At 41.3% G+C, this 27,237-nt stretch overlaps 1 protein-coding gene across 29 annotated transcripts in view; it reads left to right on the top strand.

Moving 5' to 3' along the window:
- DGKI (diacylglycerol kinase iota) overlaps window positions 1–27,237 on the top strand; it is a 496,276-nt gene that overhangs the window by 157,044 nt on the left and 311,995 nt on the right. For 28 of the 29 annotated variants that reach the window (XR_010159013.1, XR_010159015.1, XR_010159014.1 and 25 more), the window contains exons 2-3: window positions 2,551–2,659; window positions 13,892–13,987. Coding sequence is in view for 25 of the 29 variants with exons in the window: in XM_063815623.1 (XP_063671693.1) it covers window positions 2,551–2,659; window positions 13,892–13,987 (205 nt within the window). In the remaining 4 variants the exon portion in view is untranslated. The remainder of the gene's footprint in view (window positions 1–2,550; window positions 2,660–13,891; window positions 13,988–27,237) is intronic. The other variant, XM_054655228.2, reaches the window with a different exon arrangement.

Here is a 27,237-nt window from a genome sequence, read left to right as displayed (position 1 = left end):
CTGATGAGTTAAACTCATTTGCCCTGTGGTTTCTACTGGTGCCTGACAGTAGCATTTTGTTTCCTCTCTTAAAAAAATTTTTTTGTATCAAAACTGTCTGGGACAGTTAATGAAAAAATGAAAGATCTGTGTTTTTCTCATTAAACCAAGATTTAGAAATTCTTCAGCCATTCTAAGAGTTTGCACTTGGGTGTGGTTTGGTAGTTTTTGTAAGGACACTTAATTTAGGTTGTGGTGACTGTTAAGGAATCAAATGTAGAACCTGTGTATTCTGACTCTTCAGAGATCTGATTTTCTTATGAGGAAAACTGTAGCTCAGAGTCCCCATACAGAGCCCTTCAAAGCCAGAGAAAATCCTAATAAAAATGCTAAAGAAGTTCCTTCAACATAGGTGGAGGAAAACTGTTTTGAGATGAAAGATCACTGTATAAGATTCTTCCACTGTTACTTTCTTATTGCTCGATGATATGGAATATGCTTTGGGGTGAGGGGCCAAAATTGATGTTGCTAATTATTTGCCTTGGTGAAAGTGAGGAACGAGAATATTGTGTCATCATTAAAGGCCTCCATCTTCATAATGACCCTTTCGGGGATTATATAAAGCAAGTAAATTGTCTGTTACCCAGTGGGAGCTTTTGAAAGTAGGCTACCAGCAAGCTCGATGTGATCGCTTCTAACTACTGAAGACCTACCCACTATATCTGGGACTTCCTGTATAGGAATACAAGAGACTTAAGAAAAAAAACGAAAAAAAACCCAAAGGTCTAGACACTTGCTGAGCTCTCTGACATACTTGGTAATTGATTAATGGTTGCACAATCCTGGATTCTTACTGGCTTCTACTCAGTGTTTCCTCAGGCTTGGGGGCTACTGTTCATCTTGCTCAACTTTACAAATTATTTTTTGGAGGGAGTTTGCAGAGGTCGCTGAGCAGGATGAAAAGATTACCTGCCCTTCAGGGTTCAAGAAAACTTTTAAATTCTGTTCCTATTCCTTCCCGTTTATATGGGGCAAGTTTCTTTTCCTTTGGGGACTCATTTGTGATGGGAGTCACCACAGATCTGGCCATCACTGCTTTCCTTTTCTCCATTCCACTGTCTGGAGCTTTGTTCCTCTGTGTAGTCCAAGGGCTTGAGAAGTCTGAGGATCTGGGCCTTTCTGGGGATCCAGGGTATCTGCAGGCCTCATCTCAGAGATGGCAGATTCTTACTGCAGTGTTCAGGTCATATGAGATTAGCTGAAGACAGCCAAATGAAGATAAAGTAAATAATGTAATTGCTGATGTTTTCTTTAGAGCTCCCCTTGATGGGCTTTGGAAAGTTGTGGTCCCAGCTGCTTAAATGTACATGCTCCCACAGAGCAAAGTCTAAGAACTTTAGTGCACAGAAGAGAACCTTAGGAGTGTGTGTAAATGCAGCTTCCTGTGCCTCCCCCTCCAACTGATTCAGGACTCAGAGTTGCAGCATCACAAGACCCTCCTGATTCTATTTCAGGTACTTCTCAGACCACACTTAGATATTATTATAGGGGAAAAGCCCCTCTCCCTTCTAGGGAGTGACTTAGTTCAATCACAAATCAGCGCTCATGTTTAAGCTCTAGACCCTTGTGAGACATTTTCTGTGAGGCCATTCAGAAATTGAACTTCCACGGTTCCTGATGATCCCACAGATCTTCCTAGGTGATCCCTGCTTTTTTTTTCTTCTTCTTCTTGCTGTTCTTATTGTCACCACTATGCTCTAACCGTTCTTCCCTTCCCTTTGCTCAGCAATGATCATATTTGCTTTGCTAAAGTAGCCCCTCTTGTTTCATTTCTTTGCAGACCAAGATCAGGGCTATCTCAACCTCTCCCAATTCATACCCTCCTTTCTGACGTGAATTCTGTTATGTTCCACTCAACAAATCTAAAATCTAATTAGTGTTTTTAGGCTTTATCTTACTGTGGGTCTTGGTAAGTTATTGAATGTGCAATTTCTTGGCAGATGCAAAGCAGTCTTTTCCCATTTAGAACCTCAAACTCATGTAGTCCTCTGCAGGGGTAAGGAGGATAGGGAAAGGATGATATTCTTGAGAGGAAAGCAAAATAACAGTGAACTTTCAGCTGTAACCAGCTTGGAGAATGCTTTGCTGGCAAATGGAGGAATTTCAGTAGGAGACCTCATGAGCCCATTTTTCTTGCTTTTAGTCGCTGGCAATCTTAAAGTTGTTCAAGTATGGTGGCTGCCCAAACCCTAGGTCTTTTTCCATAAATGAAGAGTCAAGACCTTTGCTCTTTCCCTCTACTCTGAATAGAGGATTATATTTTAATTTTTGGTTCTGAAGCACTGTTTCTCCGCAGTGGTCCCCTTGACCTCCCTGTCTTTTGGGACCTGCCCCCGTCTTTGGACACCATGCACTTTAGAGAGGTATATTCCAATACGTTGGTAAAGATTTTCAGATGTGGAAGAGGCTAACTCAGGCATTGTTTCTGCCCCATGGGAAATTTTGAGCTCTGTATGAGATTCTGATGTTGGTTTTTCTTTGTTTTTGTTTTTGTTTTTCTTCTTGCTGCAGGAAAGCAATCTCCCGGGCAGGCCTCCAGCATCTGGCTCCTGCACATCCCCTCAGCCTTCCTGTGGCAAATGGTCCAGCCAAGGAGCCCAGAGCGACTTTGGACTGGAGTGTAGGTGTTGGCTTTTTCATTTAAACATCACTTCAGTGCATGTTTTGTGTCTCTCATTCTCAGGATTCTTCTAGTTACAAGGAAGACTTGCTTAATAATTTTCAACATTGCCTGCTGACCTGTCCTCAGATACCTTAGCTGTAGCTCCATTTTCAAACTCCTATGAACATCACTCCTTTATATGAAGTCAGATGTGTTCAAGACTAAGATAAAAGCTTCCTGAATCATTTGAAGTATTACTGCAGCTGTAAGATTAAAAAGTACCTCGTGCGCAGTCTTTATTGGTTTCTGCCAAGTTGACGATGAATTGAGCTTACCCTTAGTGCAACATCACGCAATCTAAGTTTTGATTTCCTCAGCTTGAGCTGAGTTTTTCTGGGTGCTTTTTTTCCCAGAGGATTACAGGCACTTCATGTCATTCTATTGCTTTTCCTTCCTCCCTTAACCAAAGGCAGATGGATCTGGCATCAGTAGGTTGGGTATATGAGCTGATGTTAACATTTTAACCATAACACACTCACAAAAACTATTAACTTGACTTGAAGATTATAGTCTGAAACTCTTTAGTTGATTAAACACATTTATTGAGAGTCTTCAGTGAGTCAAGTTCTTGGCGGAGTAACTGTTTCTAACTGTAGACCCAAAGGCTTTGTCCCTTCCTGAAGCAATATGAGGAAAAGGTATCAAGGGAGAGAAGGGCTTCCCTGAAGTTCTGCCAGCCTTCCCTGATGATGAACCTTGTTTAGCACTTTTAGTTGAGTCTGAATAGAAGGGATAATCCATGTTCTATTTCTCCATATGAAAGAGAAAGGTGGGGTGGGGGAAAGGTAACCCATGCCATGATTTGATATCCTCTGTATTATAGCATTTCTTCCTCTCCTCTCAGCACACACTTATTAATATCCTTATTTTACATCTTGGATGCATACCAATGTAAATGCTGCCCACATTTATGAAGTGCCTGGCAAAAGACTGGATGTGCTTGAACTACAGCTTCTCCCTTGGTGGAGATATTGTTACCCTGAGAGTGTTCAGATGCTGCCTGAGCCTGTTGAATTGGTGTATAGAAAGAATATTCCTTTCCTGGAGTTTTCTTCTTTATTCCAGGACAGCTATTTAATAAACTCTTAGCCCACAATAGAGTATATTTGCACCAGTGTTTGCATAATTAAAAACAATTAAATGCATAAACATAAATAAAACCTAAGAGAGGTATGCATGGAGCAATGATGAGAGTGTATTATGTATCAAGGAACCGAAAGAGTTGGTTTGATATTCACGATGTTCCAAACAATCATGTAGTCTGCAGCAGCAGGGCCTTCTTTGAGGTGAGACATTCCAGGGGTAGTTTAATCATTTAGAGGCGAACATTCATTAAATCCCTTCTCTGCCCTTTTGTGTGACATTAGGTAAGTCACTGATTTCTTTCAGCTTCAACGTCCTCATCTGTAGATGGGGATAATTGTGGCCCTATTTCATGGACGTTGTTAGGATCGAATGTGACAATAAGTGAAAAAGTTTCTTTGTAAACTGTGCAGCCAGCAGATTTATTTGTTAAAGTAATTGATGAATTCATTAATTCATCAAACATTTGTTGAGTTCCTGCTTTGTACTAGAATCTATATTGGTTACTTGGGATTCTGAGGTGAAGAAGACACGGTTTCTGCCTTCAAGGGTCTTAGAATCCTGTGGGCAGAAAGGAAATCAACACGAAAATACAGGGAAATGAGGATGTCACTGGAATGCAACAAAAGGACATTCCATTCCCATTTGATGTTGGAAATAGTTATCAGAAAATGCTTTTTAAAAGAAGTGTCCTGCCTGAGCCAGAGCTTGGCACAAGGTATTATTTTCTGATTCCTATAGAGAGGTATGTACTCTAATATTTCATCAAAATGGTATTTTTGGCCACTGGTGGGAGGCTGCAGTACAGAATGAGGGAAAAACAAATAGGAATGAAGGCTGGGTTTGTGCCTAGTGATCTTTTATCCCTCCCTCTTCTCCCCTTTTCTTTGATTGTAGGTACCCCATCTTGGAGGTCTGTTGAAAGTATGGCATGACACGAAACACTTCGCTAACATTTAACAATGGTGGGAAAACCGAAAGCCCTTCCTTGAGACAGTCCATCTGAGGGCTTAGAGATCTGATGTGTAAGGAGTTATGAGATGTTACTCTGGAAAAAAACCAACATCTTTGTGGGCTGATTTTGGTGTCAGCAAACAGAAAGCAAACCGTGACCAACACACTACACTCATTTATTACAATCGTGTAAAGCATTTGTTTCAGAAAAGAGGAAAAAGCCGATTGTTAAAAATATTTCAGTGACTTTTTCTTTGGCTAAAACTTTAGATTACTTGTATTACTTTAGTATGCTCTTCTGTTCAAGGAGCCAGCCAGGGATTTCTTTGTTCTGTTTAAGGTGCAAAAACAGTCACCTCTCTGTGCCATTCCCTCTCCTCCACTCTCTTGTTTGATTCCCTCATCTTCTACCATTAGTCTACTCTTCTGGACTCAATGTATGGAAATGAGCAATCTTTATTTAATTCAGTATTACTATTTATTGAGCAATGAAAAGGGTTGGAGCCTCTTTGATTCTTTCAAATAAAAAGGAAGGTGGCAGGAGCTTATAAAAAAGGTAGGGGGAACTCCAGTCTCTTGCCTTTGATAAGGTAGAGGGCCCCAATAGTGCTAAGTTGTGCTTCTGAAGGTCTTGACCACAGTGGCAGATGGGGTCCAGCAGGGACGACGAGGGTCCTGTTGTTCCCTTTCCCCACTTGACTCTTGGGTGGAAATTCTCTCTGCTCTGTAACGCTTTGGCTCAGGGGAATCAATGGGGGTCACCTCAAAGGCCTCTACTACTATGATTCTCTGGCTTCTGTTACTCTATTCTTCTTCCTTCATCTGTAAGGAAAAAGATTTAAAAAACTGTTCACGGTGTGTCTGAAGTTGCAAATTCAGAGTGAACCTGGAGTTAGGATCTTAGTCCCCAAGTTTCTACTTATTGTGGAATCCCAAAAGGGCCATGTTCTGACACTAGCCTATGTGCCAAAGTCATCTGAAGGGACACAAGTATTTCCTAAATATACTTTGGCAAAAGGCTTTGAGGAGCAGTCTGTTTGTGGGGTGCCTGAGATACAGGTGAGCACTGATTTAGTGCACATAGACTATAGGCACCTGCACTTCTTGGCCAGGAGGGTGCTGTTATAGCAGACAGTTTTTATGCTTTGGGTACATTAACTTAATACTTTTCTTTAAGCATTCCATTTTTATGTTCTCATTTCCTTGTTTGTGATATATACAGTCTCTCTCTCTTAGTTTTAGCTTGTTTCTCAAAATCCCAAACATTCTCTCCTGCTGTGTTTTACTCAAATGGCTTATTATGACTTTTAGGATTCTCTGTCCCACATGGGCTCATTCTTTGAAGATTTTTCGGCAATAGATATTTACTGAGGCTGCCTGTGCACAGTCATTTTCCTCCGTGCATGTCAGGGATAGAACCTGCAGTGGTGTGTGGAGAGTATCTGGATCAGTCTTCAGTATGATGCCTGAGTCTTCTATTGACAGCAGTGGACACTAGGCTCTACCCAGTATGAAAATTATTTCCTCTAGAGATTTTCTCTTTTGCTGTCTGCCAAGCCATGCTCATCTTTTCAATCAAACTGATTCTATTTATCTGATGTAGTCTTTGCTTTGTATCCTCACAACACCTCTCTGTTGGTAGTGCATTGTCTTACAAACCTTAGAACCAAATTAGTGCTTTTTGTTTGACTTTCTTATTTGTGGCTGTCAGATTTCAGGCTGCTTAAAAGGAGGGGCAATGTTTTCTGCTTGTTTTCTCTTCAGAGTGGAGAGCGCAGCATCATAGACCTAGTAGCTGCTTGGTTACTGATGTCAGGGGATGAATTGATTACAGTTTTTCTGCTCAGTCAGTGAGAAGGGGATATTTCGCTGGGAGTTGACAGGCACTCAGATAATCTCTAGTTCCTGAAAGGCTTGGTAGGCATGACTCCAAAGTCTGCTTGAAAAATAAATGGATTTATGCCGTTTTAATCCCAAGTAACTGTCTTTAAATTTCCTTCCTAATTCAATGCATTGTGTTAGATCTTAAGGCGCACACAGTACTTTGGCCTTCCTACTCTTCACAAGGACATCATCTTTTCACTTCCACAGTGACAGCCTGCAGCAGCTGCCCCCTCTGACACTGGATGATGCCTGTCAGCCAAGCCAGTTGGGGTAAAACAAGTTAAATTACTAGAAAGGAAGGAAGTAATGCCTAAAAAGGAAAAAATATTCTCATCTCCTGGGATGGATTCCAAGTTCCCAGTTTAGAGTGAATTAGTCCATTTAGAAGCTTGTCTGTTCCACAGATAATGTGTATCTTCTTTTAAATGTCACATGTCTCCCTTCCAATGGAGGCTTCATTTGGACTTCCAGCACTCTTCCCTGTTTGTAGTACTGCAGCAGAGAGCCCAGGAAGTGTGTCTCCCATCTGTCCCCACCATTTCATAATTTGTTTTTGCCCATTACACTGCCTAAAACAACCCCCTGAACAGTGGTGGAAAAGCCACCAAGATCTTTCTTAAAGGGCACATTGGTTTTAAACCCAGCACCCTTGATTTTATTTTGTTTTCCTTCCTCATTGGCAAACTTTCTTCGGTCCCAAGAGCTGTGGAAAACAGAGCCTCAACACAAACAAAGCCAGATCTTCAGTCCAAACCACCTTTCCTTTCCTTTCCTTTAGTTGACGATGTTAAGAAACACTTTCTCTGAGGCAGATAGAAACATTACACAGTTGGTGCACTGCCTCACAGTTTGGTTCAGGGACAAGATTAAGGAACCAGAGTCTTCAGTGGGATTGGTTTAAACTGGGTTATGAAACTAGGTCATCTTATCTTTAGAAACCTTGAATGAAAAGCCAGAAGGAGGCAGGGCTGTGTGTGTGCATGCGTGTTTGTGCGTGCGTGCTCGTGTGTGTGCATGTTCTCATTTCAGTCCTCTTTCCTGTGAGTCCTAGGAGACCTGGACCTTAATTTTGGGTGTCAGGCCCCCCTCTTCATCAGGTCTGAGTGTCATCACCCACAGCCCCACATCTTTCCCCACTCGCAGCCCCATTTCGAAAAACTGAAGTCAGATTAATTGATAAATGAGACTGTTTGTTGAGCAGCGCATAAGGAACTACTCACTATAAATCAGTGAAGATCCCAGTCCTGGTCAGCCACGTAAATGAAGGGACAAATCGACCTTAATTTCAGGGACTCTTACCATTCCTTTATTTTCTGAGAACGGGGGAGTTTTTAAATCAAATCACCCTGACTGCCGAGGGAAATCATGGAATTCTGTAACTTCACAGACCTGTGAGAAGTGTCTTGGTCTAACCTTCTGCCCCGAGGCAAGTGATTATCTAAACAAACGCTGTCCAATAGAAATAGATATGAGCTGTAATGATACATTTTCTAGTAGCCACACTTTAAAAAGTGAGAAGAAATAGGTAAGATTATTTTTAATTCCATATTTTGTTTAAGCAAATATATTCAAAATATTATTTCAACATGTAATCAACATAAAAATTATTAGGGAGATGTTTTACATTCTTTTCTCACACTAAATCTTCAAAATCTGCTGTGAATTTTTCAAAGAGAAGCACATCTCAATTAGTGCTAACCACATTTTAAGTCCTCAGTAGCCATCTGCATATTGTACAGCACAAATCTAAAACATCCAACATGGTGTGTTATCAATTCTTGTCTTGAAGATTTTCAAGGGGAGGCAATCCACTCTTTTTCCTTTTTGATTTTGTAAGGACATTTACATAGGATACATATTTATAATTCTCATTGTTTCAAAACATTTTTATAAGCAAGCATCTTCATTTTGTGTGGAGTATTTGCTTCTTGTGTGAGCATACTCTTTAACTGTGTTATTCAGTCTCAAACACTCACCTCACCTTTGTCTTTTTACCTATAACCATTACTAGAATTTCGGTAGCACTTGAGCAAGAAAACATGCCTATATCTAGAAATCTGTATTTATGTCTATTTAGGTGAATCTCCACTCTTAGATGAATAGATCTATCGATGTAAATCTATCAATGTAAATATATATATAGCTATACAGACTTGTGAGTCTCAGCACTCACAAGTACAGAAGAAGTGTTATCTTTGTTTAGAAATAGGAGAGTTATTTTTCTGTCTGGCACAGATGGATACTCTTTGAGTTGTATACTAGTTGAGATGGTATTTCAAGATGCATGTGTAGAGAAGAGAGAAAGATGTTTCCAGGTAGGGACAGTAGAATGAACAAAAACATGGCACCAAAAAGAGAAATGCGAGGTATGTTTCAAGAAGAGTGACAGGGAGCCCAGTGTGTTGGCATACGCCTGTAATCCAGCTACTCAGGAGGCTGAGGTGGGAGGATTGCTTGAATCCAGCAGTTTGAGGCTGCAGTGAGCTGTGGTGATGCCATTGCAGTCCAGCCTGGGCAACAGAGCACGGCCCTGTCTCAAAAACAAACAAACAAACAAACAAAAACAAACAAACAAAAAGTGACAAGGATAAAAGAGCAACAAGGATAAAAGAGTGATTGATGCTGTTATTGGAGTCTAGTATGCCAGGTTGAATTTGGATTTTATTTTATAAATAGGAAAACATCTAAGCATTCTGAACAAGGGAGAGGCACAATCATGGCTCTCTTTTGGGGGAAACTAAATTTATACTAACGTTAAATAAATCGGAGAGGGTGTCAGAGTTCAGAGCAGAAGAAAACAAGACTCCGAAATTAGATGCACTGTCCAGCGTATAGTAAGTAATTGGGGGTATATTCAGATAATGAAAAGAAACCTAGACAAAAATAAAAGCAAAGGGAAGAGGCCTGCATTTGCTGGGGTAAATGAGGCTCTGCGGCAAATGAAAGACTCAAATGTATAATGGCTTAATACAAGAGAGTGTCTCACCTATGTCATAGACCAAGACTATTCCAGGTGGTTGGCTGGGTAGTCAGGCCCTTTCTCACATAGCTATTCAGTGACCCATGCTGAGGATCACTCTGACATCTCACCAAGAGGATTCCAAAAGCCTGACTTCCCAATTGACCAGTAAGACAAAAAATCATGGAGGAATGTATGTGGGAGGATTTAATGGAACAAGTCTGGAATTTCTGCTCTGTTTCACTGTTCAGAATTTGGCCACACCTAATTGCAAGAGAGACTGGGGAAATAAAGTCTAACTATGTGTCCAGGAAAAGGAGAAATAATTATTTTGAGGACTGGCTAGCAGTCTTGGCCACAAAGACCAAGGAGAGAAACGTAGTTAATGCTAACATCTGTGGGTTGGGAGGAAGAAGGGAAACTAGAGAGTAACAGCAACAATAATAAATATAATGAACATCTATTAACTTCTTGTTTTATGCGGAACATTGGGCTTTATGCATTTTTATGTTTAAACATCATTGTAGTCCTGTAAGGGAGGTACAGTGATTTTTATGTGACTGATGAGTAAAATAGGGTTTAGGAAAGTGAGAAGGGCCCCAAGTCATACAACTATTGGGCAATAAGTCTGACTCCAAAGCTCACATTAATTAATATGGAGCTGGAGAAGGGTTCATGAGAATTGTAGAAAGAAAACAAAAATAGTTCATTTGTCTACTGCATTCTTGTGCTAATGCCACCCAGGCTAGACAACTTTATGCAGGATTCAAGAGTCCCCGAGACTACCCTCTCTTCTGACATCAGTTGCAAGTTCGGGACCTCCAAGACCACACTCAGCTTCAGTAACTCACTAGAAACACTCATAGAACTCTCTGAAAGCTGTTAATACTCACATTTATGGTTTATTACAGTCCTTTCCACGTAGAATCATGGTTCACTAGCTAACTTCTCCCAGCAACCATGTGCTATAATATACATGGCATAGTGCCAAGCAGGAAAGCTCATTCGAACCTTGATGTCCAGAGTTTTAAGTGGGGGTTGGTCCTGTAGACAGGGTTGACTGCCCATTTGGTTGACATTAGCCTCTAGCCCCTCTGGTGGTCAAGCTGATACCTTATGGCCCAAGGCCGCCAGACAAACAAAAACACTTTTATCAGGCAGGACGTTCCATGGGCTTAGAGATTACTTTCTTGGAGCTGAAAGCTCATTGCTTTATCAGTAGGTTTTGACATTTTACCCACTGCTACATTTTAGACTTCACTTTCTAAAGTAGTTAGTGGGATTTTGCTGTGGTTTGCCTCATATTGGCTGCTGTTATTATGCATCTAGTTCCATCTTCTCTGGTAGATTTTTCTCCATTGATTAACACAGAATCTCAGTGCCTGGCACCAGTTTTATCGAATAAAGAATTGTTGAATAAATTAAAGAATAACAAAATGAAAAGGCATTATTCTGTATAAATGGTTATAACTTAGAGTTGGAGAAAAGTTCCCAGTAGTAGAATATTTTAGGTTGTGTGGATTGATTCCTTCAGGATAGCTTGCGAAGAAGTGCCTTTCTACTTTTTTTAAAGTGTTGTCATCATCCATCACTATCTGAAAACTTTTAGGGTCTGAACCCATAGCTATGCTTCTCTTGCCTCTGCTGTTGTCCCACAAGGTTGACTGCGAGGTGAAGCCTATTTTCCCATTGACTTCCTTGAAAAAATTGAACTTGCAACAGGGAAAAATTACCAGTAGAGAAGAAAAAGTTTTGGTGAACAGGTGTCCACCCTTTGATGTAGAGGGCAATGATCCTGGTCAGTGTTGCTCTCCCTTTAGGAATGGTTTTGAGGCACTGGGAGATGTGGATGGTGCACTCCTACCCCCAGGGTCTCCCTGTGCGTTGTCCTGAAGCCCTTGACATCTATATCCCTAGTGACTTTCACCTTCTCTTGTCCCTTCCTGCCTCACTTCTGTGGTCCAGGACTTGGACCCACCTTTCTTGGATCCTGAAGCACCTACATCACATGTCACAATACAAATTTTGGTTGTTCTTACCCCAGAATTATTTGAGTCACTAGGCCCTGAAAGGAAAATATGTTCTATCTGAATCTGAAGAAATAGGTTTATTTTAAAAGATGGGTGACACTTGGTATTTTTTCCCAGCAAATGTCATTTAGTGTATATTCCTTTTTTTTTCTCTTTTCTTTTGAGTCAGCATATTGATCCATTGCCCAGACTGGAGTGCAATGGCACAATCTCAGCTCACTGCAACCTCTGCCTCCTGGGTTTCAAGCAATTCTCATGCCTCAGGCTCCTGAGTAGCTGGGATTACAGGTGCCCACCACCATGCCTGGCTAATTTTTGTATGTTTAGTAGAGATGGGGTTTCACCATGTTGTCCAGGCTGGTCTCAAGCTCCTGGCCTCAAGTGATTTGCCTGCCTCAGCCTCCTGAAGTGCTGGGATTACAGGCATGAGCCACTGCTCCTGGCCATTTGGTATATATTTCTGCTTTGCTGTACTAAGCTTTGAGATTCAAAGGGCTATCGTGTGGACACTGCTGGAGTAGGTTATAATAAAAGTGGCTCATGTATAAGATGGGTTTTCATTACATGATTATTCTATAGAATTTCTTATTGAAGTCATCTGCTCAGGCTGCTATAACAAAATGGCAGACTTGTTAGCTTAAACAACAGACTTCATTTCCCACAGTTCTGGTGGCTGGGAAGTCCAAGGTCAAGGTGCTGGCAGATTCCAGTCCTGGGTAGAGTCCTCTTCCTCACTTGCGGACAGCTGCTTTCTTGCCGTGTGCTCACATGGCTTTTTCCTTGGTGTGTGCATGTGGGGAATCTCCCATGTGTCTCTTCTATAAGGACACTAATCCCATTATGAGGGCTCCACCCCCATGAACTCATTACTTCCCAAAGTCTCATCTCCACATTCTATCACATTGAGGGTGAGGGATTCAACATTGGAATTTTTTTTTTTTTTGAGATGGAGTCTCACTCTGTCGCCCAGGCTGGAGTGCAGTGGCATGATCTTAGCTCACTGCAGCCTCCACCTCCCAGGTTCAAGTGATTCTCCTGCCTCAGCCTCCTGAATAGCTGGGATTAACAGGCGCCCACCACCACACCCAGCTAATTTTTGTATTTTTTTAGTTGAGATGAAGTTTCACCATGTTGGCCAGGCTGGTCTCAAACTCCTGACTTCAAGTGTTCTGCCCACCTCGGCCTCCCAAAGTGCTGGGATTACAGGTGTGAGCCACTGTGTCTGGCCAACATATGATTTTTGAGGAGACACAGTTTAGTCCATAGTATCCCCCATAAAAAATAATTACATGCCCATGTACATCTGATGAATAAGATAAAAACAAGAGTAATTTTCCTGTAAGCCATGGAGACTTAGTCTTGTTTCTTTATGGTTAATCTAATACAATACTTTCCCTAACAGCTCAGAGCTCCTTTTAAGCAAATGAGCAAAATATACAATTAATATATAAATCTATAATTTCCAAGGTAGAGTCCCATAAGAAGGAATATGGAATTCTATTCATCATACGATTAAAAAAAAAAAAAAACAGTTTGCTTCCCCCTTTCCCCAATACCGCACTACACGTTTCTGGAAAATAGGATTGTTGCTCATCAGGTCATACATTCTAGCAGCTCTGTTCCCCATCCAAAGTATATGAATATTTTTAGAAGCAATAACATTTAGTTTGAAAAATTGAGAAGTAATTGGGTGAAGACCTTACTGAATTAGTAAGATGTGAATTAGCAGAAACGTATTACGCTTTGAGTACACAGGGACTTAGTTTTAAGAAGCCTCTGCCCTTAGAAATATAATTTACCTATTACTGGTATAACTGTGTTTTCAAACTGTCTTTACTTAAAATACTTTAATGTTACCATCCTCCTTTTTAGCTAATTTGTTAAGCTTATTCACTAAGCAAAGTCAAATTTTAATATAATTTTAGTCTCAGTTGTCATGACATTTGCAGTGGTGGGCCTGGTGAATAAGGTTTGACATCGAACTATTTAGAGATGTTTTTTCCTCATTTGTTGAATATGTTTCAAAAATGACCACCTCCATGGATAAAGCAGCTATAAACCTAATGTTTATTTTAGTTATAGCTCAAAGTTTTTCCAAACACCTTTCTCCCTTTTTAGAATTTCGGTAGAATCAACTCTAGCAGTACTTTTAGTGGTCAAATGAGAAATGTTTAGACTCCTTGGTTTCACTAACTTTCTTGTATCCCAAATTTAAATTTGAAATAGTTTTCCTTATCCCTGGAAAAAAAAATTGATGTCAGGTGGGTCTTTTCCTTGCAGGAGAATGCCGTGAATGGAGAACACCTGTGGCTGGAGACCAACGTCTCGGGAGACCTCTGCTACCTTGGAGAGGAAAACTGCCAAGTCAGATTTGCAGTGAGTGTGCGCTCCGTCTTGCTGGGGGAAGGCCTGTGGATCTGAATGAATAGAGGGGTCACCTTGCCTAAATTTCCAAGGGGAGGTTTGAACGAGCCTGTCCTTGTGAGATGGAAAACTTTCCGGATGTTTTCAAGGTTTGCAGAGAGTTTCTCAAGTTAACATGGCTTTCAGGTTGTCGCTCGTAATGGTTTTAGGGTTCACTTATGCAGGCCAGGCCTTGGTGTCACGTGTTACTTTATAATGATGCCCAGGGTAGGTTGTTGTGTGTTGGTGGGGGGGCAGAGGGTAAATGTGTACGAGGTAGTGTCTCCTTATGGAGGAGTTGTTGGTGTGGGGCCAAGGCCTGTGTGTGGAGGAAGGGGCTCTGTCTGTAGGGAAGTGGCCACAGTGGGGGCTTTACTGGTGGGTGAAGGTGGAAAGAGAGGGAAACACCTGTGCTGGGAATGGGTGTAGGCTAACAAATAATCCAGACTAAGTTCTGGAGGATACAATTCTAGAAATAATATAAGCAATCAACAGTCAGGTCAATTGGAGTTAACTTTTGTTGTTTAAAATTTGCTTTGTGTCCCTATTTAGAACAATCTATTTAGAGGGTTAAAATTCTCTTTATGTTGTGAGGTAAGTGTGGTTGCCAGGTGGTGCATTGTGGAGATATCAAAACCATAGTGTTGAGAAATTGAACTTAAAGTTTGTGTGTAGTTTTAAATGATTGGTCCAAACAGACAGTAATGGGAAGCTTAGGATAGTAAAGAAGAAAGAAAAGATGTATTCCTTCTTATTTGGGGAAATTAGCACCAGAATTTATAGAATGCTTTTTTCTTTTTTAAAAAAATATTTGTTTATTATGTGAAAGAAATATTTGCAGCAAGATGTAGGGCCTTGAAATTGCAAATGAATATGTGTTTGTTAATAACTAATATGGAATAAATCGAGTTTCCATCAAAGCTTATAGAAGGATATGTATAGCCCCCAACGATTTTAACCAGGCTGCCTAAAAGCACAAAGTCCCAGAACCAAGACCTTTTTTGTTGCTTTAGCTGTTTTAACTCCTTGTTTATAAATTTCATTTGGAGAGTTTTGAGAGTTCTGGGGAGAACAGGACCTGTTTAAGTGAAGTTGGGAATCAATGTCAGGGAAAGACCCGGATGAACAGGCTCTGGATTGGAAGTCGGGAAACCTGGAGCTGAATCTCAATGTTACTGCTCAGTGTGTGACATTGAGAACTCATGATCTTTGGGCCTTGGCTACCTTCTAAAACAGAGAGTAGGATTAAATTCTTTTTTATTAATTTATTTTTGTTTCTAGACCTGTAATTAATCATTTGCTTCTCTTGTAATTTTGTTGTAAATTTAATTGACTTAAATATCAGGATTTCAACTTTATGCATATGTATTTTTAATTAAAGTATAATTGCATGGAATTGGATTGAATTAACGAAATCCATGAGAAGCTCAGCTGTTTGGACTAAAATGCTGTAAATAATGAATTAACATTAGTGTCTTGGTTAATTGCGTAAACACTGGTCCTGGGATGTAAGATAATATAAAATGGAAAAAATGAAAGCCAGTATTACTTACATATATACTTTTGAACAATTTCTACTGATGGACTATGATTTTATACAGAGTCATCCCTTATTTCCAAATTGCTCCCTTTAATCCCTTTCTGTTACTTTTTAGGGGATGGCTACCTCTCTTGACAAACATATGAACAGATACATATATCCTCTTTAAACTTTGTATCAGTAAATAGCATTGCTATCCACTGAATGATTATTACTTGTTCACTAATACCTTTAGGCCAGGAAAAGCAACAAAGAGAATAAAGGAAATTTTAGGTAGAAGTAGGAAGAAACAGAGTTGAGAACGTTCCCAGTTTCCTTCTGAAGCTTCCTCATAATTTCATACCAGGTACTTGGCCCTATTAACTCATATTACAAAACGTCTGAAAGATGAAGAATTCTCCTCCAAAAAAATGTTGATTAAATGAAGGAATAAATCAGTGAGGAAGCTGAAGACTTAACTGCTATAAGTTTCTTGAAGCTCAGTTTCTTTACCTATAAAGTGGGGGAAACACTGTTTTGAGGGTTTGGTGAGATGATACATAGAAAGGGCTTACTTGGCTCAGCAACTGACCTAATGAATTAAAGGCAAAAAAAGAAAAAACCCAGGAAGGACAAGGACAGGAAATTTACAAAAGAACTACCAATTGCCAATAGATATCTGAAGAATACAAAGGCATCCCAATTAAAACAACTCAGGAGTCAACTTCATGTGCCTATTAAATTAGCAAAGATTTATAAAATGGTAATAGTTGCTGCTGGTTGGTTTAGGCTGAAATGGGCAGGCTCATCATCAGCTGCCAGGAGTGTAAGTAGATACACTGTCCTTCACAAAATTGGCAGTGTGTACTGAAAGCACTGAAAATCCTCTCAGTCTCTCTCCCCACCTCACACTGTGAGGCGCATGTCATCTCTGGGCATCCCATTTTGAGAGAGACATTGGCAAGCAGCAGAGGACCCAGAGTGGGGTGCCCAAGTTGGTTTAGGGGATGGAAGCTTGTTGTAAAGAAATGTTAGATTACATGGGCTACAGCTGAGTATTAGGAGCGAAGGCAGAGAGATGTCTTCCAGTATTTGAAGAGTTAATTTGAAGAAAAGAGAAGTGACTTGCTATCTGTTGTTAGAAATGGAAAAGTCATAGAGGTAGAATCCACCGACTCTAACTTTATAACAATAAACAAACATTACCTGGGAAACCTAACAATGCACACTCCTGTTTCCCTCTTTGCTCCAAATGCTGATTCAGTATGCTTGGAGTTGGACTTGGGAGTCTCCAATTTTTTTTTTTTTTTTTTTTTTTGGATGTAGTCTTGCTTGGCTGCCCAGGCTGGAGTGCAGTGGTGTGATCTCGGCTCACTGCAACCTCCGCCTCCCGGGTTCAAGAAATTCTCCTGCCTCAGCCTCCTGAGTAGCTCGGGTTACAGGTGCAAGTCACCACACCCAGCTGATTTTTGTATTTTTAGTAGAGACGGGGTTTCACCAGGTTGACCAGGCTGGTCTCAAACTCCTGACCTCAGGGGATCCACCCGCCTCGGCCTCCCAAATTGCTGGGATTACAGGCGTGAGCTACCACACCTGGCTGGGAGTCTGTGATTTTAACAAGCACCTCAAATAATTCTGATGCAGATGGGTCGCAAACCTAACTTTGAGAGATACCGTGTGATAACAAAGAACTTTGTCAGCCTGAGCTTCCCAGCAAGCGAACAAGGTGCCTGGAGAGATTGACTGGTGGGATGTGTGTTTGTGGATAACGTGGGTGGCCATGTTTCAAGGATGCTGTAGTTGGGGACTCTCAGCTGCTTTGGGCAAGAGGTCACAGAGATCTCCAGGCGAGTCTTTAGTTTAAATGCTCTGTTTGCAGTTTTCTTAGAACAACAGTCTTTTTTGGGAAAAAAGTATGCATAAGCAGATCATGTATTTATATTCTAATTTCTTTTAATGAACCACCTTTGAAGAAAGCCTACCTGTTGGGGCTGGGACTAAATTACCATAACCAGGTACTACCTGCAGGCTCCTAAACAAAGTACAGGCAGAGTGCTCAGGGGAGGAGTGAATCCATCATCTACCATGTGCCTTTCACTCCTTCCCTATTTTAGCAAAGCAAATGTCACAAGTAGAAGTTAAGAGAAGGAAGAAGTCAGTGTGGGTTGAAGCAGACAGAGGCAGCTTCATGGAAATGGGGTTCGAGCTCAGTTTTGAAAGATGGGTAAGATTTACGTAAGTGATTTTGAAGAAGGAGAACATTTAGGGCAGGGAAGAGGAACATGAGCAAACTCAGAGGTGGGGCAAGCTCTGTACAAACGAGGTGGCAATCATGAGCCGTGCATGAGCATGTGTCAGAGAAAAATGGAAGTAAGAATGGAGTTAGGTTTTTTGAAACAAAACTTGGAGTGCATATTGTAAATACTGGTGGGCTTAGGAAGCATGACTGTATAATACATTGTCTAAACCAAGACACTTTTGAGGGTGAAAGTGGCTGCTGTTAATAGTGATGCCGTAACATTAGGGATAAACCAGAACTGCATCACCCTAGCTTATGGGACATTAGGGCATCTATGTAAAACTAAAACTGTCCTGCAAAGCCAGGACCTCCTGCTGCCATGTGGATTGATATTTGGGGACTGATATTGGAGGGTACTGAAAGCCAGGCAGTGACTTCCAAAACCCTAAAACAGCTGTAGGAGAGTTTGTTCCCAAGCTTCAGGGCTAAACCTAAACCACGTGACCTTTCCTGTTCTACAGCTCTCTGGTGGCAACATTTAATACTGTAGAATACCTGTGAGCAGATACGTAATGGAATTAAATTTGTTCCCAAATTGGCAACAGTTCCCAAATTAGCAACTGTTTCTTTTTCTGGTCTAGATAAAATAAAAGGATGCAAAAGTAATGAAATTGAAGTAGAAAGATCACTGTTTCCCAACCTGATTATGGGCACCGGAAACCTGAAATAAAATTCCAGCCAGAATCACTGTCGTTTGGTGACATTTATTTTTATGTACATTTATTCATTTATTCATTCATTTATTCTGTCAGTGTTTGTGAACTGGGTTGAGTACCCAGTGCCTCACCGTTTAGCGGGCACAGCCAGATAGAAACTGTTCTCATGCTCTGGGGCTAGGCTATACAAACATGTTTAGCCAAATATTTGTACCTAAAGGAGCTCACCCCTCCAGTAGTAATCCCTGGAGTCCATACCATCGTGCACCTACTCAGACTTGAAAGAAACTTGCCTACATTGATATGCAAATTATACACCCACCGTGGTCACACAGACCTGAATAGGCACAGATGGGTAGCATGGGTGGTCAGAAGGAAATAGACTTTGTGTGGACTGACCTGGGTTTGAAAACCTGCTGTTCCATTTATGTACTGAGTAAAGTTGGGACATATCACTTTGCCTTTTTTTGCCTCAGTTTCCCGATTTAAAGTATTGCTACTGAGATAGACCACAGCGATTCTTATTTCTGGATGAGCATTATAGTCAATTATGCCATTTTACCTTTTAATCTTACCTTTAAAGTGTTGGTTCCCATTCTGGATGTACCACATCAGGATCTCTAGGGAGTGGGACTCAGCCTGGTGTCAAAAACAAACAACCAGATCTACAGATGATTCTCTTCACTGTCAGGGTAGAGAGACAGTGATCCACTTCAGAAACAGAGTGTCAGGACCAAAAACCGTGGCCTGGTTCTCACACCTGGTGTGTAGTGGCTGTGATGGGCTAAATAGTGTACTCCAAAAGATACATTGAAGTCCTGATGCCTCAGGACTTCAGTACCTCAGAATGTAACTTGATTTGCACATAGGGTTGTTGCAGATGTAATTAATTAGGATGAGTTCATACTGGAGTAGAGTGGGCCCTAATCCAGCGTGACATGTGCCCTTATAAGAGAAGACACACGCTGGGCGCGGTGGTTCATGCCTGTAATCCCAGCACTTTGGGAAGCCGAGGCAGGTGGATCACCTGAGGTCGGGAGTTCAAGACCAGCCTGACTAACATGGAGAAACCGCATCTCTACTAAAAATACAAAATTAGCCGGGGTAGTGACGCATGCCTGTAATCCCGGCGGCATTACAGGAGGCTGAGGCAGGAGAATCGCTTGAACCCAGGAGGCGGAGGTTGCGGTAAGCCGAGGTCGTGCCATTGCACTCCAGCCTGGGCAAAAAGAGCGAAACTCCGTCTCCAAAAAAAAAAAAAAAAAAAAAAAAAAGACACACAGAGATACACACATAGAGAAGAAGGCCATGTGGTGATGGGGGCAAGAATTAGAGTGAGGCAGCTGCAAGCCGAGGCCCTCCGAGGATCGTGGCTCTCCTCAGAAGCTAAGAGACAGGCATGAAATTCATTCTCCCTCCAGGCCTTCAAAAGGGTGTTCAACCTTGTTGAAACCTTGATTTCGGACTTCTAGCCTCTAGGAGTGTGAGAGAATACATTTCTGTTGTTTTAAGCTACCCAGTTTGGGTTCCCCACAGAACACCCATTGCCATTGAGTGGGATCTTAGTATTCAGTGGAAAAGTATTTGAGAAATGCTCACACAATGTTTGCAGTTTTCCTAGGACTCATACTCATCATCTCTGATCCATAACAGCAACCTTTTGGGGTGGTCATATCGGGCTGTTCACTTCTACCTAAAGATAAAGAAGAGTCAGAGAGGCTTACTCACTATCCAGAGCTTTATGGCTTCTTTGCTTTCTTAGGGCAGTGCTGGGAACCTAATATAGTAGCCATTCTATAAGTCGAGTTACCTTATCTAGCCATGCAGATACCACAGTTACATAGGCTCGCGGACACGTATGCACACAGGTGCGTCTACAGCAGGCTTGAGTGTTTAGGTGGAGTGGTATGTGGTTGAGGTGTAAGTGAGCAGACAGGCAGGTTGGTGTCAGAAGCTGGGAGCTGCAGGGAACAGAGTAGGTAGATGGTGAGGTGAGTGAGCATGTAGGTTGTGTAAGAGGAAAAATGGAACTGTCAGACTTCAGGATGCTGTTACCAGACATATCTTCTCTATTTTTAAATGTGCGCATGCTACCCTCTTTGTGGACCAGCTAATGGGTACTGCTTTGCTTTTGTTATTGTTTTGTTCTTGTATTTTGCTTTAGTCTTTTCCTTGTAGATAATGTTTGGTGAAAATGGCTTAACCCCACCTGTGACACCCGGCCTTAATTCTAAGGTTTCTTCTAACGTTGCTTGCAATTTGCCAAATACAGTTTTATTGAGAAAGTGAATGAATTGTGTTAGAGAGGCCATGTGATATGAGAGTTGGAGGATTGGAGGGCAAGAGCTTCACAGATCCAGAGACAAAAATATCTAGATAAAAATGCAAGTTCTGCTCTGCCTTTCTTAGCCTCAGTTTCCTCTGTAAAATAGTGGTGATTAAATCTACCTCTCAGAATCAGTAGAGGGATAAAATCAGTTAACAAATGTTTGTATTCATTTTCCTCCTCTTCTGTACCTACTATGGTTCAATGTCATGGAGCTGAACAAGCTAATTAGCAGATTTGGTTGGACTTTGGCTTAACAAGGCCTTATATTTGGGATGATTCCAACACTAAGACTCTTATGGCTTCACCTGTCATTTTGCTGCTGTGTGTAGCATCCATATTCTTACCAAGTCATGACTGGGGACAACTGAGTGGGACAAATCAAAGTAACCCATTCTGTGATCTCATCTCACAAGCTGTGTCTTCTTATTGGTGAATCAGAAGCCTCATCATTGTCTGTAATGGGGTATCACAATATTTGCACACAGGAATGCTGGTCATGTCCTTAGATTCTTGGAAGAAACTTTCAAGAAGAGTACAAGGGTCATAACTCTCTGCCCTACTTGAAGGAAACTTTCAGCTTTCTGCTGTTTAAAAATGAAAATGACTTTGAGCCCAGTTACACCTTGTCTGTTTCATCTCCGGAAGAATGAGCACCAGGCAGCAGCTTGTGAAAATGCTGGTTCCCATGCATCTGTGTGTGTGGGTGAGAAGATGAGGCAATCAGAGCCCGACATGCATTACTGGGTACTTTCTGGCCATCTGCGTATTCAGGTCTAGCTGGTGTGTAACATGGAGCACCAGTGTTGGACTTAGAATGCACCAAGATCTGCCTGCATGTTTCTCCTGCTCTGTCAGCCTCAAATGCCAGTTGTCTGGCACAGCAGTCTCATGATCTGCACCCCAGATGGCAGTTTGGCTGAGCTGGGTGCAGGCTGTCAGAGGGAACCACGTGTGTGGCAATAAAGCCCAGGAGGCAAAGCCAGCTCTCTGAGTTGTTTGGGTGCCAGCCATTCTCTGCCAGGGGCCTTTTTCACCATTAGGATATTGAGGATCTAATGAATCAAGATGACTCATGGAAAGTGTAGCCATCAACAAAAATAAGAAAAGAATTTTCACAGACACACTGTCTGCTACTGAGTTCCTAGTCAGTGGATATGAGAGAGGGAGAGAGTGGGGTGCTCTCAGCGGCGGAAGTAATGTCACCCTTTAGGTGTCTGGCCTGATAGCTCAGCATTTCCATGAGATCGTTCACATGCACACTTAGAACAGTGTCTGGCACATGGTAGACCCTCAGGACATGTTAGCCATTGTTACTATGACAACTGTCATGGGGATCGTTATAATTTGGTACCAAGTGCTGTCTGTATATTAAAGGAGAATCTAGTGCTGATACTGCTCACTTCATGTGATGGGGATAGTGATAGTATATGTAGGCTATGAAGCCAAGGGATCTTTAGGATTCTGTCACTTCTAGGTGACCCTGGATCAATAGTACCATTGTCTATTTGCACAGCCCATTTTCTTTTTACCCAAAATTGTGTTCTGGAGAACACTAAACTCAAAAGAAAACAATATACGGCATTATACATTAAAAAGAGCTCATGACCATAAATTTTGAAAACACTGAATGACTTTAATATGCAAATAGGTCCTGTGAAGCTCAACGAAGCATATAAGGTATGCAGGATTTCCTACTTTTTTTTGAGTGGATGGGAGGATTGTGGAACCTATAATTTCCCCACAGAACACCCACTGCCATTTTGTAGGATCTTAGGAGTCAGTGGAAAAGTATTTGAGAAATGCTCACACAATGCTTTGCAGTTTTCCTAGGACTCATACTCGTCTCTGATCCATAACAACAACCTTTTGAAGTAGTCACGTTGGGTTGGGTTGTTCACTTCTACCTAAAGATAAAGGAAAAAAAGAGTCACAGAGGCTTACTCACTCTCTAGAGCTTTATGACTTTTTTCTATCTTTGTGCAGTTCTTTTGCCTTTATACTAAACTTTCATTAAGCCAAAATGCATGTGTCTTATTTTATTCTTAGAGTTTGAACCTCTGAGAATAATTGTCATCTTTTCTGTCATGACAATTTTAGATTGAGGCTGCATTTGCGTGTTTGTGTAAGGGTGTGTGTTTCTGTGAAGCAGTTCTGTTGTTATTGGATATTGTATGGTCCTGTTACCTAGTAATAAAAATAATTTGCATCTGATTTAGCATAAGGCTTACATGTTACCTAGGCAATGCCCAGGTGTACAGAAATGGTTTCTCTTCTTGCAATGTTTTCCAGGGGCAGGGACCCACAGTACTGGGGTTTAACCAGTATTCCTGTTGCTTAGAGGCACTCAATCTTGATGGAAGCATTATTTGCATTATCGGTTACTCCAAAACCACTACTGGCCCCCAAAGTTGGTATTGTCTCTGTTTGTTAGGAGCTTGTTGTTGTTGTTCCCTGCCACATTGACGAGGTGGATACATATTCAGAAGGTGATGCTTTAAAAACACGAGGAAATGGAAAATCCTGCATTGATGCCTTCATTTAAGGGGGTGCAGGTAATGTGTTGATGAAGCGTGTGAGCTTTGGAATCAGATGACCTGGTTTTGAATCCTGATTTCCAGGCTTTGAGTTGTGTGACACTGGTCCTTGTTTTAACCTCGTTAAGCCTAAGTTTTACATCTGGAAAATGGGATTATACTGCTTCTTGTGGTTGTTGTGAAAATTAAATGAGTTAATGCATATATAACAGCAGGCTGGCAAATCATAGGCACTCAATAAATATTGACCACTATAATCATTCCTCCTTGAATGAAAGTGGTTCCAAGAAACAGAGCCAAAAGAGACAACTCAGAGTACTAGGTTTGGAGAGTCTTAGCATCATCTGCTACCTCTGTTTCCTCGAGGAAAGTTAAGGACTGAGCTTGTGAGGTGAAACAACTAGCCCAGCTGACAGTCAGGCTGTCCCTCCCCTGTTGCTCCTTCACCATTCTGTCAACCTTTTATAGCACACACCACTTACTAGCTATCATACTTTTAAAAATTGCTCGCTTATTTATCTGTCTCCAACACTACAGCATAAGCTCCATTTAGCTCAGGAACTCTGCCCTTGTTGTCCTCTCGTGTATTCCCCACACTGAGGATAAGTGATTGCACTGAATAGTTACCCTGTGTTACTTAACATTGAATGAATGAATGAGTTCAATGAGGTGCTTGTTGAGAGAGAGACACATACACACACAGACACCTGTCACCAGATCAACCCTGCCATTTAAGTATTGTTATATTTATAATCCAGGACGTCTGAATTCCTGCCTCCTTTTTAAGGCTCTTTAGAGGGGGATTTAACACATGCAGGTAGCTGACTTGTGTAAGGTTTTATGCCCTGTTTAGCCAGTGCCATGCCTTTTGCAGTGCATTTTATTTCATTCTCGTGGAGAACAGAGACTGCTTTTTGCCATCTTGGCACAGGGGGTCATGTGTGGTTGTCATTAGTCAGTTCCCCTAGGGATCTCATGAGAACAGATCATATGAAGCAATCACGTTAAATATCATATTTCTTATCTATCCTCATCAGTCTTGGTCCCCCAGGCTACCACTAGCAAAGAAAAGAGGAAAACAGTAAGCTGTAACACATAGAGATGGCTTTGGGTTAGAAAGACTTCCACTCTTAGCTAGTCTTTCTTGGGCAAGTTGCACAGTCTCATAGGGTCTCAGTTCCCTTAGCTGGGTAAGTCGTACCTACTTGGCATGGCAGAAGTGAGCTCTGTTTACAGTGTGGGTAATGTGTATATTACACAGCTAGCCTCCTGGCAAATCTCTGTGCGTATGATGTCCTCATTAAAAAATGAAATGGGCGGGTGTGTATGTGTCAGTGAAAACATTACCAACTGGAGGTACGGTGTTGAGTAAACAATGACTGAGATGTCTGTGGGTCTTCCTGGACTAGATTGGCTGGAAGACTGCCTTAATTATGTCACCAAATAGCTTGGAATGTGAAAAATGGCAGTGAAAGGATAACTAACTTACCACAGCTTGATATCGCTTCTTAACTAGAAATACAGTATTCCGTATCAGAGCAAATATCTCTAAATTTTTGGTTAGAAATATTAAGCTGTGAACTTTAAGAAAATAATTCTATTTCCACAAAGTAAACTGATAATGGAAACATGTCAGGATTCATAATACAAGTAAGATGGTGTTTATGGTACTGTCACACCAGCAAGGACTGAAAAAGACAAAGTGTTTGGGATTTCCTAGTTTATACTAAGGCTCAAATCTCTGCTGTACCCGTGATATGCTACCTCAGAACTAGAGAAAGCCACCAAGACATAGAAACACCATTTTCTATTAACTTGTTTTGTTATGACTTCTGTAATATGTCTAGCCCATCTTCACTCAAGTCTGTCTGCTTGAAATTTGTGAATGCACATGGGTGTGTGTGTGTGTAGGGCTCTAATGGTATGAATTTCTACTTATTAGTGTCTGTGTACCTGTAATTATATTTATATCCATATTTGCGTGCATATCAATCCTTCAATTACTCTACTATAAGACACCTGGCAACTTTGACCTGCTGGCACAAATAATAACCTTGAAGAGCGTGTAAAAATATGACAAGGAACAGCCACAAAACCACCTGTAAAGAGCCAAAATCAGGAAGATTGCATCTGATGAGTTGAAACTAGTGACCGGCCGTGGTTGTATACTGACTTCTAAGCTGAGAAGCATAGAAAAACAAATGGGGAAAAAGAAATAAGAGAAAAGAGAAGCAGGCAAATTTTAAAGAAGCAGAAACAAGAAACAAGGGCAACAAAGTACAGAGAACTTCAATAATAAGAATGATGAAATATGAAGTGTCCTTGGGTAAAATGAGAGCCAGGGTGGGAAATAGAATTATGGATTTTTAAGGATTTCTTCAAGTTCATTAGGCTGGAACCCTTTTTAATGTATCATGAGCATGAGGGAAGAGGCAGAAGGAATACCTGAGCTGCCCAGTAATCTAGATGGAGGGGCACAGTGAGTATCATTCCCCATGACTCTCCGCCTGGCATCTCTGAGGGCATCAGTTTGTTAGTATCATTTGATTAGACTTGTGCAAACCCATTCAAACTTATCAGGCCCTTCGCCATGCTTGTTATAAAGACTGGCTGCAATATTTGTTTTATATCTCAATAACTGTGCCTGAATTGTAAGAAGATTTCCAAAAGATGGTGGCAGTACGCGATAGTCACCCAAATGAATTCCAAGGTGTAGACTTCTCCTAAGATTCACGTCATAGCTTTCTGTTTTTTTGTTTGTTTGTGTGTTTGTTTTAGAGACAGAATTCTGCCATGTCACCCAGGTTGGAATGCGGCGATGTGATCCTGGCTCACTGCAGCCTCAAACTCCTGGGCTCAAGTGATCCTACTGCCTCAGCCTCCTGAGTATCAGGGACCACAGGCTTGCTGTAGCTTTCTGTTGAAGCCTATCAGAGGAACTTTGTGCCTATCACTTTCTTCTCATTAAAAAGAAGTATTAAATCCACTAACATAAGTCACATGTAACCGTTTAAGAGTGTGATTTGGTACAAATTTTAGTTTAAGGGTAAATTGTTGAGATACAGACATGTACCATTTTCCTCCCTTAAAAAGAATCCTGTACTGTTGTGACTGTAGTTTTTACCAAACTTAATCCAGTGCTCAAAACATGATGGATGTATCATTCTTTGTAACCAGTCATGAACGTTAGCTTTGAATTAACACAATCCTAGCAATTTGGTTCTTACCAAATTGTTTCTCCTGTGAGCCCCGATTGGCCGCTTCTCAGGAAGAGGAAAGGTTTTTTGTGTGTCTTTCTAGTTCTTATATTCAGCTCACAGTCTTTTTTTACCCTTGGCTTTCTGCTGTAAGATTTCGGTTTTCTTTCTCTACAGATGAAAAATATAAAATACACTGGCTATCTGAATAGACAACTTTTTATTTCAGGTTCAAACAACAACACACAGACACTGCTGTTCTTTCTCCCTGTAGGTCTCTCGGGAGGTCATGGAATTGAGCCTGCCTAGGTGGGGTTCAGCCTAGTATCTAGAATCTACCTGCACATCTGAGGTTACTCAGGGGAGGTGCTAGGAACATCAACATAAACACTTCATATGCAGAATGCTTCTGATAATGTGTTTCTCAGAACAGAACAAAACACGCTGTTCGAAGAGCATCAAGTGAGTTTTCCTGCGGTACTTGAGAGGCAATTCCAACCATAACACAGCATGAGACTGTCAGGTGTGCTGTCAGCCCAGCATACACATGAACAGCAAAGCTGACCAAGGGGTAGGATTGAAGCCCTCCTGAGCTGCTGATGATTCTACTGAACTACTTAAGGACAAAGTATGAGGAATTCACGCTGACCTTAGTGGAGGCCGGTGTGGGGCTGGGAAGAGGGCTGTGT

Source organism: Pan troglodytes, chromosome 6 (genome assembly GCF_028858775.2).
Source record: "Pan troglodytes isolate AG18354 chromosome 6, NHGRI_mPanTro3-v2.0_pri, whole genome shotgun sequence".
NCBI classification, from domain to species: domain Eukaryota; kingdom Metazoa; phylum Chordata; class Mammalia; order Primates; family Hominidae; genus Pan; species Pan troglodytes.
This window is presented reverse-complemented; position numbering and strand designations above follow the sequence as displayed.